Consider the following 18,306-nt stretch of genomic DNA (forward strand, 5'->3'; position numbering starts at 1 on the left):
AAATTTAAAAAAATCAGTGACAGGAGTCAACTAAGGAAGGGGACAACATGAAAGCTAGATAAATAAAGGATTATTTCTTTAGAGCTGCATGAAGGAGGAGCAGAACAGGAGGAAGACTGAAACCTAAAGGAGTTTGAAAAAGGTTTTTCTTTTGATAGCATTAATGAACAGCCCAAACCTGCAGTGACAGATATGTTTCAGGACAACACTATCAAAATCAAACACTGTAAATAGGAAACACTAGAGAGTGGAACTTTAAGGTCAGCAGCATACTACAATGCTCCCTAAACTTAAAAAAGGAATTGAACTGACAATCTGAACAGTAGTTCCCTTAATGACAAAGGGGAAAACCAAGACAAAACCCAAGACGCAGCACATTGCAGCACTTACCCCCTCCAGCAGGTTAGTAGGAGCACTGCATGCTCCTTTCAGCTCCCGCTGAAGGAATTCCTCCTGGTCAGGTATCTTGTCCTTGATACCTAAGTGAAAAGTGAAGGAGAAAGGCTGTGATTCTTCCTGCCAGTTAAAGATCATTCAGACAACAAGACATTACCACACTCTTGCACTGCCTAATTCACAAGAATCTGCCACACACTCACCAGTAACACCTTAAAAGAAGAAACAAGATAACAAAATCTTTAATGGAAATGACAAAGCAGTAGAATTTGGTGGATGATGATTAAGATAACCACAAGCCTCTGTAAAAATAAGTCTAACTCTGAAATTAAGTTAAATCCTCTCTGGTGAAAGAGCAACCTCCTACTCTATATCACAGCATTTCAGAAGAACATGGCAGACAACCTCAACTTGTCATCACAGCAACACCACTTGCGCATAACAGCAATTATGAAGACTACCTGCCAGGCTTACAACGGACAAAAGCATACTTTTGTATGTACTCCCCACTTCTGCATACGGAGCCAATACCTTCAGGCACTTTGAGAATCTTCTTGTTCTGCTCACACCAGCCGATGGGGTGTAAATCAGCTGTCATGATATCACACCAAAAGTCAGCTTTGCGGTCTTCCCCGTAACCATCATAGCGCAATAGGAGCAGCTGCCCACAGGTAGTAATGATGGTGGCTACCCAATAGGTGTTTTGGTCAGACTTGACAGCAACTTCTAGCTTCATACCAGGGGCAAAACCATTCTGCAAACTTGTATCCACCTGAAGAGAAAGAAGATCATCACATTTGAGCACCTCCCAGAAACTTCATGGAACAACAGGGGGAACCTTTTACACATGTTCATTAGCAAAAAACCTCAAGCCAAATGCTATCCAGTCTCTTCAGGGAAAAAAAGTTCATCACATTACATGACCCAAATTGGAATGTACGCAAAATCATCATTAATGAAATCTCCTTTGCGTTTCAGAGTATCTTTTCAACCTTAAATCAATATCTTGCAAATCATCTTCCTGCCCTGGACAATACCTCAGTCACCACTGAAAAGCTTTCCGACTCAGAGCTGGGCTGTCAAGCTAGGCAAAACCAAAGGTCTAGCTCAGCAACACAACTTTGACTTTTTGTGTTAAACTATGTCTTTCAACCTCTTTGGATAAAAAGCCTGTTTAAAGTACATACACGTGCTTTAGATAATGATATCACTGTCTCTTCCGCCGTGCTCATTTAAGAAGGCATGAATCTGCACAAATTGCAGAATAAGGAATTTTAATGTCTCTATCCAAGAACCTAAATAATTCCCTATGTAGCATTATTACATAAATTGCATAGAACATCAACAGCAGATGTTCTTCAGTGAACTCATGCTTTGACAACAATAAAGCACCCAATACTGTGTGCTCTGTGTGTATGAGTGTGTTGTGTGCAGGTGAGGAATCTGTCTGCACACTACTCAGATACTGAAGCGTAAACATAAAAAACAAAAAGAGAAGGCAAAACATTAAGTTTCCTAACTTAAAGTAACCCTAACTTCTCCCAGCTCAAACACTCCTGAAAGAGCAAAAGGACCCTGTTCTGCTCTCACTACAGTACATTTCTGAGCTACGCTTAATTCCACGGCCTCAGTCTTAATTAAAAATCTAACATGTCGATCCCCTGTTCTCAGCTGAATGTAACTGGTGTTTTCTTTCTTAAGTGGTTCCAGGTTCCATTTCCTCTTTGAATCAACTGCAAGAAAGGCTTTCAGTATGATGCAGATGCAGTAGATATTTTCTGGGTTATTTATTACCAGTTCTGCACTGACGGTTCAGTAACTGCCATAGCTATTATAGTCTCATCAGCCAGCACATACTGATTTGCTAAAAATAAAACTAAGAGAACCACATCAGGAAGAAAAGCATATGCCTCTATTAACTGTTCACATCCTTTAGGTTAATACCCTTCACTTAGAGAAAACCCTTCTTAAGAACAAAATCAGCAGGACCCAATACCTGCAGACATTTTGAAGTGATATTACAGAGGTCATCTCTTCAAAAAGATAGTTGCCTTGCTGAAGAGCTATTATTAAAGACTTCATATTCTGATTCCTGAAAGAAAAGCCGTGAGCTCGACACGAAGCCTGAGGAATTGGGAAATCTGTGCAGGTCTCTATGCCCAAACTTTCAGCAAAGCCTCCCGGCGGAGAGAGCTGCATCAATGAAACCAACAGCAACAGATGGAGTTTTCCCTGAAGTCAGGTGCATTTTTCAAACACTGTCATTTAAGTTCCCCGGTGGATACAGCAGAGACCAAGAAGTTAGCACCCTCTCCTGGCAGCTGGGCAAGACGACACCACTAAGGAGTCTGAAGCACAAAACTTCGTTTCTTTAGGCTGGCTCACTGAGCAGACTGGATCGCAGGAGGTGCTGCAGAAGCTCTGAGAGTATTTTCTTTGGAGCAGTGGGTCTGAGAGCAGCAGCTTCCTGCTGCACACATGGCAAGCTGAGATGTCCACAAGCAGCTAGCAACAAGCACTGCTTAGGCAGCTCCGACCCCTGGTCCCTCCTTCCCATCGAGTACTATCCCCCCGTTTTGTGCCATGTCACAGGTCAGACCTGGGGATCTGACTCAGCTCAGAAGGGAAGTAATGATAAAGAATAGACAAAAAGTACTAACAGCATGCAAGAACACATAGCAAATACATGTGTTCAGATGATGTTGAACACTAAACAGGTATTAAAAATAAGTTACACACATATACAAGTTGCAGAAAGGAATTAAAAAAGAGCATTCAACAGTTCTAGAGAAAGTGTATTTAGACTTAGGGTGGGATGACAGCACTGGCATCCAGTCCAACTCCAGGTTTTTGGTAAGCTCTTTTTCCTGCTACATTGTAGGCAAAACAGTCACTTTGATCTCAATATTGTTTAACTTTTAAAATGCAAATAAATTAAACATTAGAACATGCTTAATTTGAGGAAGTAGCTTACATTTTCCAATGCATCTTGCTCATAGTAAGAGCAAAACTTTCAGAATTAGTATAAGCATACAAATACAAAAAAGTCCTCTCTCCCATCAGCAAGTTTAGTTCTTTGCTAACACGGGCTGTTGAATCATGGATTACATGTTCTTAACCTGACCATGTACTCTCCTACAATGTGGGTTAGGTATTTCTCACCCACCACTCATAATGGGAGGCTGGTCACAGTCTCACTACTCTGATATTTAAAAAGAGCCAAAGAAAAACCTTAAGCTTCCATCTAAAATTTGTTTATATTAACTAATTTAGTTATTTACACATGCCCATTTGCTCTTGTGCCAATATTATTGTTCAGCTTAGGTTTTGTCCGCTCTGTCTCTTAGCTCTCCTGATGGTAGATTATAAAAATATGTCATTCTAGTCAAGCAACTAGCACTGCACAGATTCCAGCCAGAGGGACCAGCAGTTGCTAGCACGGAGACATCACTGCCTTTATGCTCTCAACTGAAAATCTCTCACCTGACGTATCCTGGAATCACACCAACATTTTTTTAAGGCTTCGTCACATAGACAGACTGTCACTATCCACTGGGAGGCACTGAGGTTCTCCTCTACCTTTTCCAAACCATTACCTTCTAATGGACAGCAGAAATCCTTAGCACGTGACCTTGCACTATTGAATTTCTATTAACAGCAAGATCTAGGTGATATGACGCTGCTGTAAATATGCTCCTCTCTCTGCTTGTCAATTCGGTGTCAGTATTAACTTTCCAAAATTTTATGCCAGGCTTATTACAGAGAACACCAAAATTGGCCTCCAGACAAATTCTAAGGGAACTCTGCTAGCAAATGCCTGGCAATTCCCCTCCTGAACACACAGGCATCTATATTCATGCTTATTCATGACCCCCTGCACAGCGCTCCTGGCACACCAAGTCCCCAGCCAGCCCCCCGTGCCAGGGTGTGGAATGAGGCCAGCCAAGCTCACCAAGTGCAGCTCCTCCACCGTGCTGCCCACGAGAGGGCACCCAATGCAGCAGAAAAGGACTGGGCAACACGGCTAGGCTTGCCCACACCTGCTCACTAAAGCACTCTCCACGACAATGTTACCTGCACCAGCAAAACTGCACTGTGTTCTACACACATAGGGAATAACAACAATTAAAAATGTGGATTTTTTTTTTTAAACCTATTTGTATTTTTACTGATGATGGTCACAGCAATCAGACCTCTTGTTTGACACAGCTGAGTTGGCAAAGAGTGCAGTGCAGGGGTAACAAAGTCATTCAAAACATGTCTCCTGCTGATTAACAAAATACAGCTGCAACATGAATTCAGTTGGCCACCACTGTAAAGCTGGCATTACAATTAGTTTGCATAATGTCCAAGCTATGATAGCAAGCTTCTTTAACAGAGATCACGTAAGGGAAACCACACCAGAGGACCAGACAGACCGCTCCTCGCACTACTGCAAAATGTCATTGCTCTGATTCCATACTGCTCCCTCAATGTGGGCTGAACGGACACCACCACTCTGAGTAAGCTTGCTCTCACTAGAGTCTTAGTACACTAAGGAAAAACAAAGCAAGCACAGGCCTCTCCTCTTCAGAAACGATACCTGAAAGTTTATTTTAAACAAAAAGCTTACAATTACATCCCAGTGTATGGGAGAGCCTCTGCGAAGTCTATGTTTACTGTGCATCTTTACTACTAACACAACTGCCATATTTTAATAGATTCTTTAATGTTTTGCACTTCTGCAGGTTACCTTTGGACTCAAAATGCTTTGTGACCCTTCACGAACAGACCTCAGTTTGTTTTCCTGGTGATTTAAGTCTCCTCTACTGGACCCGAAAGCCTGAGTACCACGGAGTATGCTGCCACACACGAGTCACTACCCTCATTGCCATGGTAAAAGACCCACAGCCAGTCTTTGAAAGACTATTAAATAGTAACTTTAATAAAGAGGTGGATAAGGATACAGGCTGCCAGCCTGGAAAGTGTTTCAATTGTTGGAAGACATCCAAGAGGTTTGGAAACCAGCTCTATACAGCTCACCTTCAGTGATGACCCCGTACAAGGCAGCAGACTTCACATTCAGATCTCACCCAATGGGACAGTGCACTCAAGGATTTTACCAACAAACATTTGATTAAAGACATCCAAGGGCAAAGACAAGGGCTTATCAAGACTTCATCCTATCCATCAAGCCTGTGATCGACAATTATCCTAATCAGTTTTCTAACTACTACAGTCAAGTGTTTGGCAGAGGTACTATTTTCTCCTTGGCCTCCTTGAGAGCCACCATTAAAACCTTCTTTGAGAGCACACTTGAATTCTGCTGTTCAAGAACTATGCCACCAACTTTCTAAAGCTAGCTCCTCCATAGCGGTTGTCCAGTAGCAATCACTAAAAGGAGAAAGAGACTGGCCAGTTTGGGCTTTATGAGAAAAATCAAGCTTATCTTCTGATGCAGAAAAGACTAGGAGTTCCTTAACTTTTAGCACTTGTGCAGGGGATTACCCTGTACAGAGAGGAAGACGATAAACAATAATAAAAAGGTGAAATTCCTCATTTCTCATTACTCTAAGAAACTTGATTCTAGTTAGTCTTCCAGATTTGAGAGCATCAACTCGTACAAAGAAACCCTAATCATTCAGTGTATCAAAAAAACAATGTAGGAGATGGTAAGTAAACACACACTCCCTTACTCACATGTTTAAAAGACCCATGGGGGGCTGCAGTTGCTCCTGTGTCTTCTAGATACTCATCCCAATTGAATTCCATTTCTTCCACACTGGAACCAGCATCTGGAAGAGAAGCCAAACACCTCCTGTTTAGCAACCTGTTGGCTTAAGTTTTAGTCTACTAAGCACTATGGCAAAACCTGCTTCAATTCCAAATGACTGAGTACACAAGTGCGCAGTGAACTTCATTATACATTTCAACACACAGACAACACTATTTAGCCTTTTTTTGTATGTGAAGGGCACTTTAAGTTGGATCTGGTCTGAAAAATAGTGAGATTTTAAAGATTTTGGTTAAGCACAAATTGTTTACAATTTGTAAGAGGAGAACACAGGCAGAAGAGTTCTGTATTTGTATCAACAAATATAAGAGACTCAAAACTCTGGGCACACTGGACCATCAGTGTATTAAATTAAAAACCATCCAGGAAATGGCAATACCAATAGTAAGAGGTTTGAAAAGACTGACTAAAAAAAAAAAAAAAAAAAGACTCTCCTCTTTTCTAAGTTAGATAGTATTTATTTAGATGATATAAAACACCAAAAGCATAGAGAAGGATTCAGGGTAGTTCTAAAGAAAAGAGCTTGAGACACAACTGAAATCAAGAACACTCAAGTTAGTCACTTTAAAAAAAACCAGCTCATAAGGTGTAACAGCTTCTTTAGACTAAGAAAATCTCATTTCTGGATGCATTTAAAGCAAAAATGCGCTAAAACCACTCAAGCCACAGTTCAAAACTCACTCAGGCCGTTAAGGAAGCAAGCAGCTGTAGTGAGCCACACTACCAATTAGTCAGATTTTCTATTATTATTGTCAAGCCTGTCCCCCAGCCCCTGTCTCCCCTTCAGTTCTTGGCTTACTTCCCTGCTCCCCTCCTACTCCCTTTTTCTCCAACGTGTAACCCGCTCCGCTGAAAAGATGCCACAGCCAACACAGGTTGGATTGTGGGTCCCCTATTTAGTTCAGCACGCAGACGCATTATATTTTTCCTGCGGGCACAGCGTGGGGTGACCAGCGAGGGTCCCACCTCATGTAAGCAGCATTTTTAACCTCAACACGCAAACTACAGCTTCAGGTTCAGCCGCAAAATGGGATGGCAGTGACATGACATAAAAGTAAAGCTTTTCATTTTCACTTTTAGACCGATTCTACCATCTGCACCATAGTTGTCTTTATGAATGAACACGAGAGATTTCCATCTCTCAGTACCAGGAAACCTGATACCTTGTTTATATTTGAAAACAGAGAAATCTCTGTGTATCACAAGCACCAGGAGAGCTCAGCAAAGGTTATAGGACACCAACATTTCCTACACACTCAGCTGTTCCTAGGACAGGTGGCAACTGTTCTTTCAAGGAGTAGTAGCTTGAGTAGGAAACATTACATGTCCAAAAAAATGAATGAAGTACTCTTACATGTCCTTATCAGACCCGTGGACATGCTGACAACCTGCTAAGTATGCTCCACAACAGTTCTTAGTCCTCAAACAGAGAGGGGCAAATATTTGCCCAAAAGTCTAAGCTATGTTAAATCATCTACAAGTCTTGAGTATTAAAGTATGTTAATTTTATCTTCAAACTGATTGTTAAGCTTGTCTTTAACTTTTCATTGTAATTCTAGGAATTATCATTTCCCCAAATTCAGAAATGTATATTCAGTTAGGTTTTGTTTGCTGATGACAGTATCTGTTTTAAAGGCAGCTCATATCTCTCCTAAACCCAATTTCATTTTGCTATTTTTAAACAACCACAGTTAGTTATATTGGCCTTTCATAAGCCTCAGAGCTCAAAAAAGTCAGAGCTTGAATATAACCATCACTTTTAGGGGATAATTTTTAACTTACTGAAGAAATAGACCTAGAGAAGGACAAAAGTAAGTAATTCTATTTAATTTTTTTTCAGGGAATAAAGAGGATAAGGCACAGACCACAGCTGTTTGCAAATTAGGGTGGAGCTGATCAAAGCTTTCGCTGCAAGTCATTCTAAGAAAAATATAATTCCATTGCAAAATGTTATTAAAACAGATTAAGATTTCTTAAGTCATTAAACCAGCATTTTACTTTAATAGAACCATAAAAATGCTTAAGTTCACAGCTGCAGAACCAAAGTGGGAAGAAACATCAGCTCGAACACAACACCTATGGTCAGTCAAAACCAAGAGCGAACTTTGTCTGTTTTTTCTCCTGCCTAGAGGAAGCCAGCTCACCCTTTTCCCCTGAAAAGCACCCGGCTGCTAAACAGCAGCAACAACCCCACTTTCATCCAACTCCAAAAAGCACTTTGTATGTAAAAAGCACTACTTGCAATGTCTAATGCATTCCTGTTTGAAGAGAAACACAAAGCAACGTGACTGCTCTGTGCTTTTTAACAAGTTTGAAAGCCAAGTAGCTCGACCTGGGAATACTACACGGATCTTGAGGCTTTCCAGCCTTGCTCTTTACCAAGCAGCTTGCAGCACCAAGTCTTCAATAACGTGTTATCATCAGATAACTGTCTAAAGGGCAGTTAAGCTACTTAAATGAGGCACAGGTCACTTAACACACTGAAAGGGTCAATTAGTAACTTATGTTGCCACTTAATTGCTACAAGGAGCTCCTGAGAAAGCCAGTTTGCATGCTGCTCCAGCTACCCTTTTGCCTCTAACTACGGTTAAAACCAGTTCCCAACTGGATCAAGAGTTACCACAGGTCCTTTGTCACTCCACTTTGTTACTCCAGGTCTCTGCAGCCTGTATGTTTTCATATCCAAAAGAGCCGTTTCCTTCCGGGTCTGCGCTGTGGTGAGAAGGGCTCAGATTGCTTTGTACTGTACAGTGCCCAAACCTTACCAGCACACCCAGAAGCTCTCTGGCAACTCATTTTTTCACGTGTGGGGGGGGAATATCACAAATTCCTGTCTAACACTCACTGCAAATGTAATACTCTTCCTGCTTTATTTTAGGGAGTTTCGTTGAGTCAGAGGGTTGTGGTTTTTTTAAAACTTTTTTAAAAAGCACCCTCAACTTTTGCTGTTCCATTCATTCATAAGAGTTCAACTCAGCTTGCATTTACACTTTACTAAGGTTTTAGAATTAAATGAGACTAGGTGATTAGCCTCACACTTCAACCACTGAGCACACAGAGCTGGGGAGTTCAGGTGCTTTCTTTCCTTTAGGAGGCTGACACAGCTGAGGGCCGTGCTTAGCTATAGGAGTTAACAAATCTATCTGCTGCTTCTCATGCACAGCCCTGCCACAGCATTCCAAGTTATTTAGCGCAGCACTTACTGAATCAATGCGGAACATGAAAAGCTCATTGAATAAAGCTCCAAGCAAAAATGCTGTATGAGGTTTCATAGTGAAAGCAGTAACTTAGTTTTTTAACTGTGGCATGCAGTAGGACTACCTAAACCATGAAAAATCTCAGAAATCAAGTATCTATTTTTCAACACCTGAATGCAGAAACATTCCAAGAGCGTGGCGAAGGACCAACTCTCTGGTAAGGCTCACGCTAGCTGGAAATCTTTGAGAGTCAGAATCCAATCGATTTCTGGTTTTATTGGCAGGACAGTTGCAGCAGAGCAGGCCCTGTTTAAATCAAGCCTTTGATCTAGTCTGTTGGTATTTTTTGCAAGACCCTATTGCAAAGCACTGTCCTTGCGGGTTAGCAGATCCCAGGATACACAGAGGACCAGTTTAATGAAGCTACATTCCTGAGGGGCCATATGTCTGTATTAAACATCCTGATCAGTCTGAGTTCAAACTACTCAATAAACCCTATGATATTTACACCAGAAATTCTCGCTACTGTGAGAAAAGTTACAAATTAATATGACAGATGACAACAAGCAAAATCATATTTAATTCATTTAATCCTAAAGCACAATTATTAATCTAATGCTGCACGGGTGTACATGTATGTATGTTCTCTCTTTCTCCCCATATCCTTAATTGCTACAAGTCCTAAATGAATTCAGCTTTCTACTACACGGAGACATATTTTTCTATATTATACAGGATGACTGAGCCACACATTAGCTCAGTGGCAAAGTACAACTTTGGCGATGGAGGGGAAAGAAACCAGAACCGATTCTCATTTCTGTGGCCTCACCATACAACTAGTTTTTATCAGCAAAGCTTTCAAACCAAGCCAATATTTTCTCAAGTAAAATCTGAGAAGTGTCCTACAGAGGTTCTGTGGAGAACACTTATCCACTCTGGAAGTGAGAAAACAGTCTGTAAGAATATTAGAAGTTTCCTAGGTAGGTATATCGCTTCCCATTTATCACTATTTCTACTAGCATTATTGTGAACACTAACTCTTCCTTTCTGAATTTTACCATGAATTATGTCCTGCTGCTCTCTGATACATACAGGAAGAGAAAGAATACTGAATTGTACCACTCAGACACAAGAAGGTAGTGAAATATTAAGGACATTAGCCCTTAAAAATACCTGCAACGGAAACAGTCTATACTAGACTGTTTTGATCTTTGGATTAGAGTTAAATTCTCACCGCAAATAATTTTCATGCATCGTTAATGTGATTTAGGTGAAGACTGTCATATTGGACATTTAAGTACATCACACTGAAGTCTGTAAGACCTTCAATTAAAGCTAACCTAAAGGTTTCTCACCCTGAAACTTAGATGTATTTCAATCTGATTTTAATAACAGTTAATCTTTTCCATCTATACCAGCTGCAAGGCCATGAATAAATAAAGACAGGTTGGAATTTCAGCAGCTGAGAAAGACTGTGGCAAGAATGAAAGTTGTCTTTTCCCCTCATAGTGCAGGAGAGCATCACAACCAACAACCTTGACCACTGTCTGGGTTCTTATAGGCAGAGACCCTGTCTGTAAAAACCAAAAAGACAGAGGGGAATCTCCAAAAACTACTAAAAATCACCAAGTGGAAAAAATGACACCAGTCAAAGAATATAAAGGGAATGTTCCAGTAGTGGTTGGGACTAGTCTAACTCAAAGCACTTCAGGAAACAAAATTAAGAGGGCATGACAAAACCAATGTGCTTATGCTTACATGGGTAGCATTTGCTGGAAACTATCTTTGAACTCAGCAAGTAAAGCTGTCTTCAGTTATTGTTTGCTTTCCACAGCCACCTGTACTCAAACCAGGCACACAAAGGATGCTCAGGAACATAGCTGTTGAGTAATTTCAAGACAGTATCAAACCCTTCCCAGCTATTCCAAAAGCACATAGAGAGGACCGTGTGACCTCTGATACTTTTTGAGGAAGATGGAAAAATATCAATAAAGGGTTTAGTACAGAGGGATGTGCTATCAGCCTGTGAATACCCCATCGCTGACCATGTATACATCTCCTCGCTGTTCTTCTCAGCTGCTCAAAGCCTTTTCTCTTTCTTACACTGCATGACAGAAGTTAGCAGTTTCCACTAGCAGAGGGAACAGTATTTGCATGCGCCTGGAGACGTTCTGCATACTTGTGCATGCTGCTTTCTCTTGCTTATTTGAGGATATAATGTTGACAACAACTTGACTGATTAGCTATAATTAATAATCAAAAAGCATATTTCAGCATCATAAAGCAGATCATAGCATTCTGCTAAAAGCACTGTAGATTAAAATCATGTTTAACATTTCTTCAGTAATGCTGACAGCAATTAGACTTCCATAAAGTAAAGGTACAAAAACAACCAATAGTGAATTGTCCTATGAGAAGAGCTGCTTGTTGGACAAGTACCAAAGGAAAGTAATACTCAGATAAAATCCTAATCCAATTGTTTACACTGGTAGCTACAAATTAAAATTTACTTTATATTAACTGTACCAACACTATAGGTAGGGACTTCCTCAAGGAAAAGGAACAAAGCATAGCAGACAAGTCAGAAAAACAGATGGTCCCTACCTTCGCATAAGAGTGTACAACCCCAGAACTGTTTCAGAAAGCTGTTAGTATCCCCAGCCATCCCAGACTGACACTCTTCCCAGCCTGGTGTTTCAAGGCAAACCAAAACCTGAGCTAATTTATCATAATATACCACTCTGCAGCAGGTTAGGAGTTGATATCCCAAGCCTATCAAAGTGAGCACACCAAAGCACATCAGAAAAACAGGACAGATTACAATGGCAGCAAACAACTTCAGTTATCTGACTTTTTAAACCAGCAGCACAACCTTGTCAAAATATTAAGAACAAGATGAAAACAAGGACAGGACAAGATAGTATTAACCACTCTGACAGACAAATGACTTAAAACAGTAGCGTTAAAGCCACTGAGCTTTTCATAAGCCCATTTCATAGTGATACCACAAAGACAACAGACACAGCTTCTTAAAAAACACAATTACTAAGGTGAGTCAGATTTTGTTCTCCTTTAAGCCAATGATACACCCTGCTTTTGAAATAGAGCAATAACAAACATAAGCCCAGTAGCCAGAATCTAACCCACACTGAAATTTGAGTTTCTCCCTGTATACAGTACCCAGCATCAGACACATGCACTGTGAAACATTCATTGTGCTCATCTTTGTTCCATCTCGCTCACCAAGTTTTTTTGAGAATTGTTAGCCAGGGAGCTCAGCTGGACTATTACCTGCATCATACTGCTGTTCTCCATTCATCTCCACAGTAGCCCAGCGGTTATTTCGAGCAGCCAGAAGCAGGGGAATCCGAGGCTGTCACGGTTTAGTGGTCATGAGTTGCCTCCCGCCTTCGATTCTACTGGCAGCCAGGACATTCAAGAAGGGATCCTGAAAAAACCCTGAAAGAAACAACTGATAAGAAAATCTTTATCGGATTTTAACTACTTTTAAGATACATTAAAAACATTACTCCAGCAATAAGCCAAAAACCTTAAAGCAAACAAGGGCATCTCACTGTGTTTATGTATGTTTAGCTATTCCACACTCTCTACTCTCTTAATACTCATCTCTGCCAATAAAGCCCTGAATTGTTTTGGAGACAGCACAACAGAATTTTGCAGTCTGTTTTGATAAGCCCACCCTACAAATACAGAGGCTGTACAAATGTAGATGGCTGAACCATTTAACGTCTTATTCTGTTATCCCAAACCAGAAATTACTGCCCTGCAGAACATCTGAGAATGGCACATGTAAAAAAAAAATGCCCTGAAACTGGCTGTTTTTCACACCTTTGTCTTACTATACACATGTGCATGCACACATAGTGTTTTATAGTTGTGCAAGCTGAAGGTATTCCTGCCCCGGTATGTATCAGGGGAAAATAACCTTTTTTTTTTAGCCTAACAGGTTTAAAAAAACCCCAAAAAACCAAAAAACACAAAACCAACACCTACCAGGTTAAAAAAAAGAAAAAAAAAGGAGCAGAAATACACTCCTAAACATTTTGTGATGAGAAGCCGTAACTTTCAAACCTATTCCTATGAGCAATTAAATCATTATTTCATTATTAATGGTAAAAACCAAGGAAGGACAGCTCTAAAGCAAGCCTACTAGTTCACTGCACTGGCAATGCATTGCAACTATTTTTCTCTTACAAAATTCTCCACTAAAGCAAAGTTGTACAGTAAATAAAAGCCTAGGTTACATGTTTCATTATTAATATCACACTTTGACAACTTTACACAAATCAATGAGATGGGGCATGATGGGGCCCCAAAACCAAGATTATTGGCTTAAAAATTCTTGTTAAAAAAAGATAATCTTCAAATACTCTTTGCATTCTTGTTGAACATCTGGGAAGCACCTGTTTTTTCTTTTTAAGCAAGATACCAGAAATAATGTAGAGGATTTAAAAAACATAGGCTGCACTTCTCACCTAAACACATTTTGAATAACTATGGTTTAAAAAAAGGGAAGCCCTACACACTTGAAAAGTCTTAAATTTTTTTGAGTTTTGTATACCTATAGTGTCTATGGAGACTACCCGATAATCCTTAGAGGGGTTTTGCGGAAAGGTGTCTTCTTTTTTTTTTTCTTTTAAGGTTAAAGAAACCAACCTATTTTAAGTGGTTTTTTTTCTACTACAGCATGGACAAATCCGTAAGAAATGCAAGTTGCCTAGCAGATGAAAACACAAAAATCTTATTTCAAAATGAGTATCACAAATGAGAGGTTTTCCAATATGATACGGCTTCTAAAGGTGCAACCATGATTTCAACTTCTGAAGGTATAACTGGACTGGACACACGGTAACTACAAATGACTAAGACACTATCCAGCCCTTCTCTCTCTCTAAGAGCATCTTCCATCCCACCACAACTGCAAGCAGACCTTAAGCAGCTTTATGCAGGCTACAGTTGCATTTGTGTTGTCATTCAAATAAGTGGCTCGTGAACTACAGCTGGTCTGAAAAATTCTAACTAAACTTTTTTTTCCTTTGAAAATCTGTTTGTTAAAAATTGAAGTATTTTGAAGTAGTTCTATTACAGGGAAATTAGGTAGGAGAGCGACTGCTTCTGCCAGCTTGCCTGCTCAGTTCCTCAGCGGTCTCTCAGAGCGAACAGAGAAGGCAGCTCCCGTAATCCCAGGCATGAGGACTGGGCGGACGCCTGTGGCTGTGACCAGAAAGGGCACTGCCACTATATCTTTAGGCTCCCATGGTCCCCATGCAAAGCAAGTTAATCAAGACATGACTCCACCATTTAGACACAGAAAACTTGGAAAGAAAAAAAAGGGGCAAAACCCCCCCACCAAACCTTCCCAAAGTATCATAATTCCATTTTGTGGAGGATTTCCACGGCTTAATTGTAAAATGCTGTGTAGCAGGCTGCAAATGTCCCGAGCATGTCTGTGGAGCAACCAGGCCTGCTAGCTGGCAATATCACACAAGTCAAACCAAACTCGAGTTACCCTTCAACTGAACGCGAGATGCCAAAGTTGTGCTGTAGACTGAACTACAGTTTTTGGCATGAATTTTAGGGAACTGCAGTGCAAAGCACTGAAAAGCCTGGCTGAAATCTCCTGTAGACAACACCGGTAGCTTCATTCACACACAAATAAAACAACAAACTTGAATAGAATTAAAGAAATATCCACCAACAGTGCCCAGTGGTGTAGGAAGTTCTCAAGTACAATAAAAAATACAGCCAATTTTAAAAATTTTCATTACATGTGAGAATAAAAATTTTTAAGAGTAGCAAGAGGTATCATTAAGAGCTCCTATTGAATGGTAGTTTAATGTCACAAAAATCTACTGTGTAGAAGATATTAATACGGTTTTATTCATTATAGCTCCAGGAATGCATCTGGAAGGGAACTCGGCTACCAATTTCTGCTATACTGCTTCTAACCTACTCCTCTCCAGCTCAAAAAGACTCTGCTCAGCATATACAAGGTCACAAGTTAACTCCCAATTCAGCTCTGTCGCTATGAGAAAGCTACTGAGAAATTAAGCACGGGCACCAATCTCTTTCAGTCTTCACTGGTTCCTTACATACTTCTTCCATGCTCCCAGGACAAAGCAGTGCAGGGTAAACTAATGCAACCGCATGTTCCCAGCCTACCCTTTCTGAAGACTTTCCTCCAGTAGACAGACTGACAGTCTAAGCTTCCATTTGTTCTGTCGTTTATGAAGTAATGCTGGAAGATGATGTCACTGGCAACCTGCATGATGCTTGGCACACAGTGAAGAACTAACCAACAAAATACTTTTTAATCATTAATCAAAATATTTCTTGGTAATAGCCAATTGTAAGTCTATCAGCTGTCACACTGCTAAGCCAAAACAAAGGCAACGCTGTGAAAAACACCGAGCAAAGAATGTAGTCCAACAAATCTGGGGATATGCCACTGGTTTGTAATAGTGTTAGCCCTGGCAAAGTACCCTCAGAATTTAACTGCAATTAAGATATTTTCAGTTTATGGGATCCAGCTCTCAATTACCTTCTATAACTAAACTAGATGATGTAAAACTAACTTCATCTTTTTTTTGCAACATGGAAATATTTAAGACACCCCTCCCTCTCCCCCCCCAGAAAAAACCCAAAACCAAACACCGAAGCGGCTGTGTATTTAAAAGATGCCAAATACTGGCAGCTCCTATTGAAGTTGATTGATATTCTGCCCAAGTCAAGTCGGGTAGTTATTCAGGATTTCATAAGCAGCTCTGGTGTTTTGTGTACACAAAATTGAGAGTACTTGTAATTAGCACCCGCCATGGCTGATGCTTACAGTCTGGCACCCCAAAGATTATCTTTTGATAAATCTCGAAGGGAGGGGAGCACAAGTGCTGCTGGAAGACAGCTGATTTGGAAATACTTTGGACTCTTCAGTCTCACTTCTGCATTTCAAACCTCCTTTCAACACATGAAATATTCACATGTTAGCAACTGGAGGCAGCATTAAAAACAGTTACAGTTCATTAAAGCCAGATGGCTCACTTGAATATGAAAAGAAATCAAACATAAGTTGGATGTTGAATTAAAGTAAATCAGCTGGTGTCTGAGGCTTAATATTATTTTAAAACAAAGGCACATGAGACAATGGGGACATGAGACACCCCTACAGACTGGAAAAGAAGCTACAGAAAGGATCAGGTTTCAGCAAATTCCTTCATGCAAAGGCATCCAGTAAAATCTATTTCAAAACCCTGTGTCTACCATATAGAGCTTCACTCTGCACAGGCAGGCAGAAAACCTGTTGCAGCGGTCTGTCAGAGCAGGGAAGGGGCTCTTCAGCACCTGAAATCTACAACTCTGCCACTGAATACTGAGATAAATCTACTGCTAAAGCAAGAAGGAAAGGTAAAGGTCCTTTTTGTTATTCTTGGACCATACCCTGGAGGCGGAAGGAGAGGGGGTAAGTGTCCTCCTGATCCCTATGCCCATTCACACACACACCCATGCTTTTTCACTTCAAGGAATTACTAATTATGTGTTCCCTATGAGGGGAGATGGCACATACACTTCATCTGAAGACTTTTTGTAACAAATTCTTTATTGTAGGACTCACAGCTATGGCATAAACAGTGCCCTGTTCAGCACATCTTCTAATTAGGTCCAGTGTTTGCAGTGGAGATTCTTGTTGGCATTTCAGAAAGAAGAACTATTCAGGGCAAAAGCATCCCTCTACTACAAACTTGTGTCTGAAAAACATTCAGAAAGAACAATGCGAAGTACAAAACAGGTACAGACAATCACCCAGCAGCAGCAGCAACCCTTTCCCAGTGTACAGTTATAAATATGAAAGAACCAGTCATTCCTGGGCTTCCTTATACATTTTAACTCAGTGATCCTTTCAGTGAATATTCCCAATTCATCTTACTAATGCATAAGTTCACCATAAAGGCTCTTCCGCAGTTAAGATCTAGAACCCTTCTGACAAAATTAGCTGGAAGGAGAGATTTTTCGTTCACAGGGAGGACTCTGCACCAACACTACATGCCAGCAGGCCCAATCCTGCAGATGCAGCGGTCGGAGCTCGGAAACGCAGGGGCACAGACCCTCTCACACCTTATTCCTGACGCTGCCGCGCGCAACTGCAGTTACAACCTGCGTTCAGTTCCAGATGCTCACTTGTCCTCTGCTTTTACTATTACTGCAGAAATTTCCACAGCCTGTGAAAGACAACTTCAAGCTTTTTTTTAACCTTTTTGCTAATCTAACACCACTACAGTCAATCGTGAATATAGGCATCAGCTGCCCCTTTTGCTATAAGATGATGAGAGTGGCTCCAGGGGAGAAGGGGGGCACGTTCAAATCAAGACTGTGACTGGGTACTTGCAGGCCACACACCTTTATCAACATATAAGCAGATCTAAGTTGGCCAAACTGCAGTTGCGCGGGGTCCTTTACCCTAGGAGATAAGCCAGGCAGAGAACATCAGGCCTTTGGAAAACACATTTGCACCCTCTCCAAGGACAAAGAGACTCCACCCAGCCTGACTGAATCTCTGCCAACCCATCACCAATAGGAGAAAATAAAAAAATAGAAAGGACCATCTAGGATGACAGCTTAAGTTGAAGTGGTTTACATTCCAGTAGAATTTATTTAAAGAAAATAAAAATCTATAGCACCAACAGAACCCAACATAATAAACTATTCGGGTAGGAGCCAACTTTATTTTAGGTCCACTTACAATGTGTAGTACTTGATTCCTCATAAACATTTTTATGAAATCCATTACAGGTATACTGGTGAGTTTCGTATCACAGTAGTTTGGAGTACCATTACTTAGTATTTTCAGCACAAAAAAAGCAAGATACCTAGTAAGCAAATTTCTCAAGCAGAACCAAAATCAACAGCGCTGGAGAAAATTAACTT

At 40.6% G+C, this 18,306-nt stretch overlaps 1 protein-coding gene across 1 annotated transcript in view; it reads right to left on the minus strand.

Annotated features, from left to right (window-relative positions):
- Positions 1-12,763, minus strand: part of SFMBT1 (Scm-like with four mbt domains 1) — a 33,455-nt gene extending 20,692 nt beyond the window's left edge. The window contains exons 1-4 of the mRNA XM_009321809.1: positions 12,658-12,763; positions 6,076-6,170; positions 928-1,168; positions 391-479 (exon numbers count right to left, since the gene is read on the minus strand). Coding sequence (XP_009320084.1) covers positions 391-479; positions 928-1,168; positions 6,076-6,170; positions 12,658-12,685 — 453 coding nt within the window. The 5' untranslated portion in view covers positions 12,686-12,763. The remainder of the gene's footprint in view (positions 1-390; positions 480-927; positions 1,169-6,075; positions 6,171-12,657) is intronic.
- Between the last annotated feature and the right edge of the window lie 5,543 nt (positions 12,764-18,306).

The sequence above is a fragment of the Pygoscelis adeliae genome, unplaced genomic scaffold (genome assembly GCF_000699105.1).
Source record: "Pygoscelis adeliae isolate BGI_AS28 unplaced genomic scaffold, ASM69910v1 Scaffold94, whole genome shotgun sequence".
Lineage (NCBI taxonomy): Eukaryota > Metazoa > Chordata > Aves > Sphenisciformes > Spheniscidae > Pygoscelis > Pygoscelis adeliae.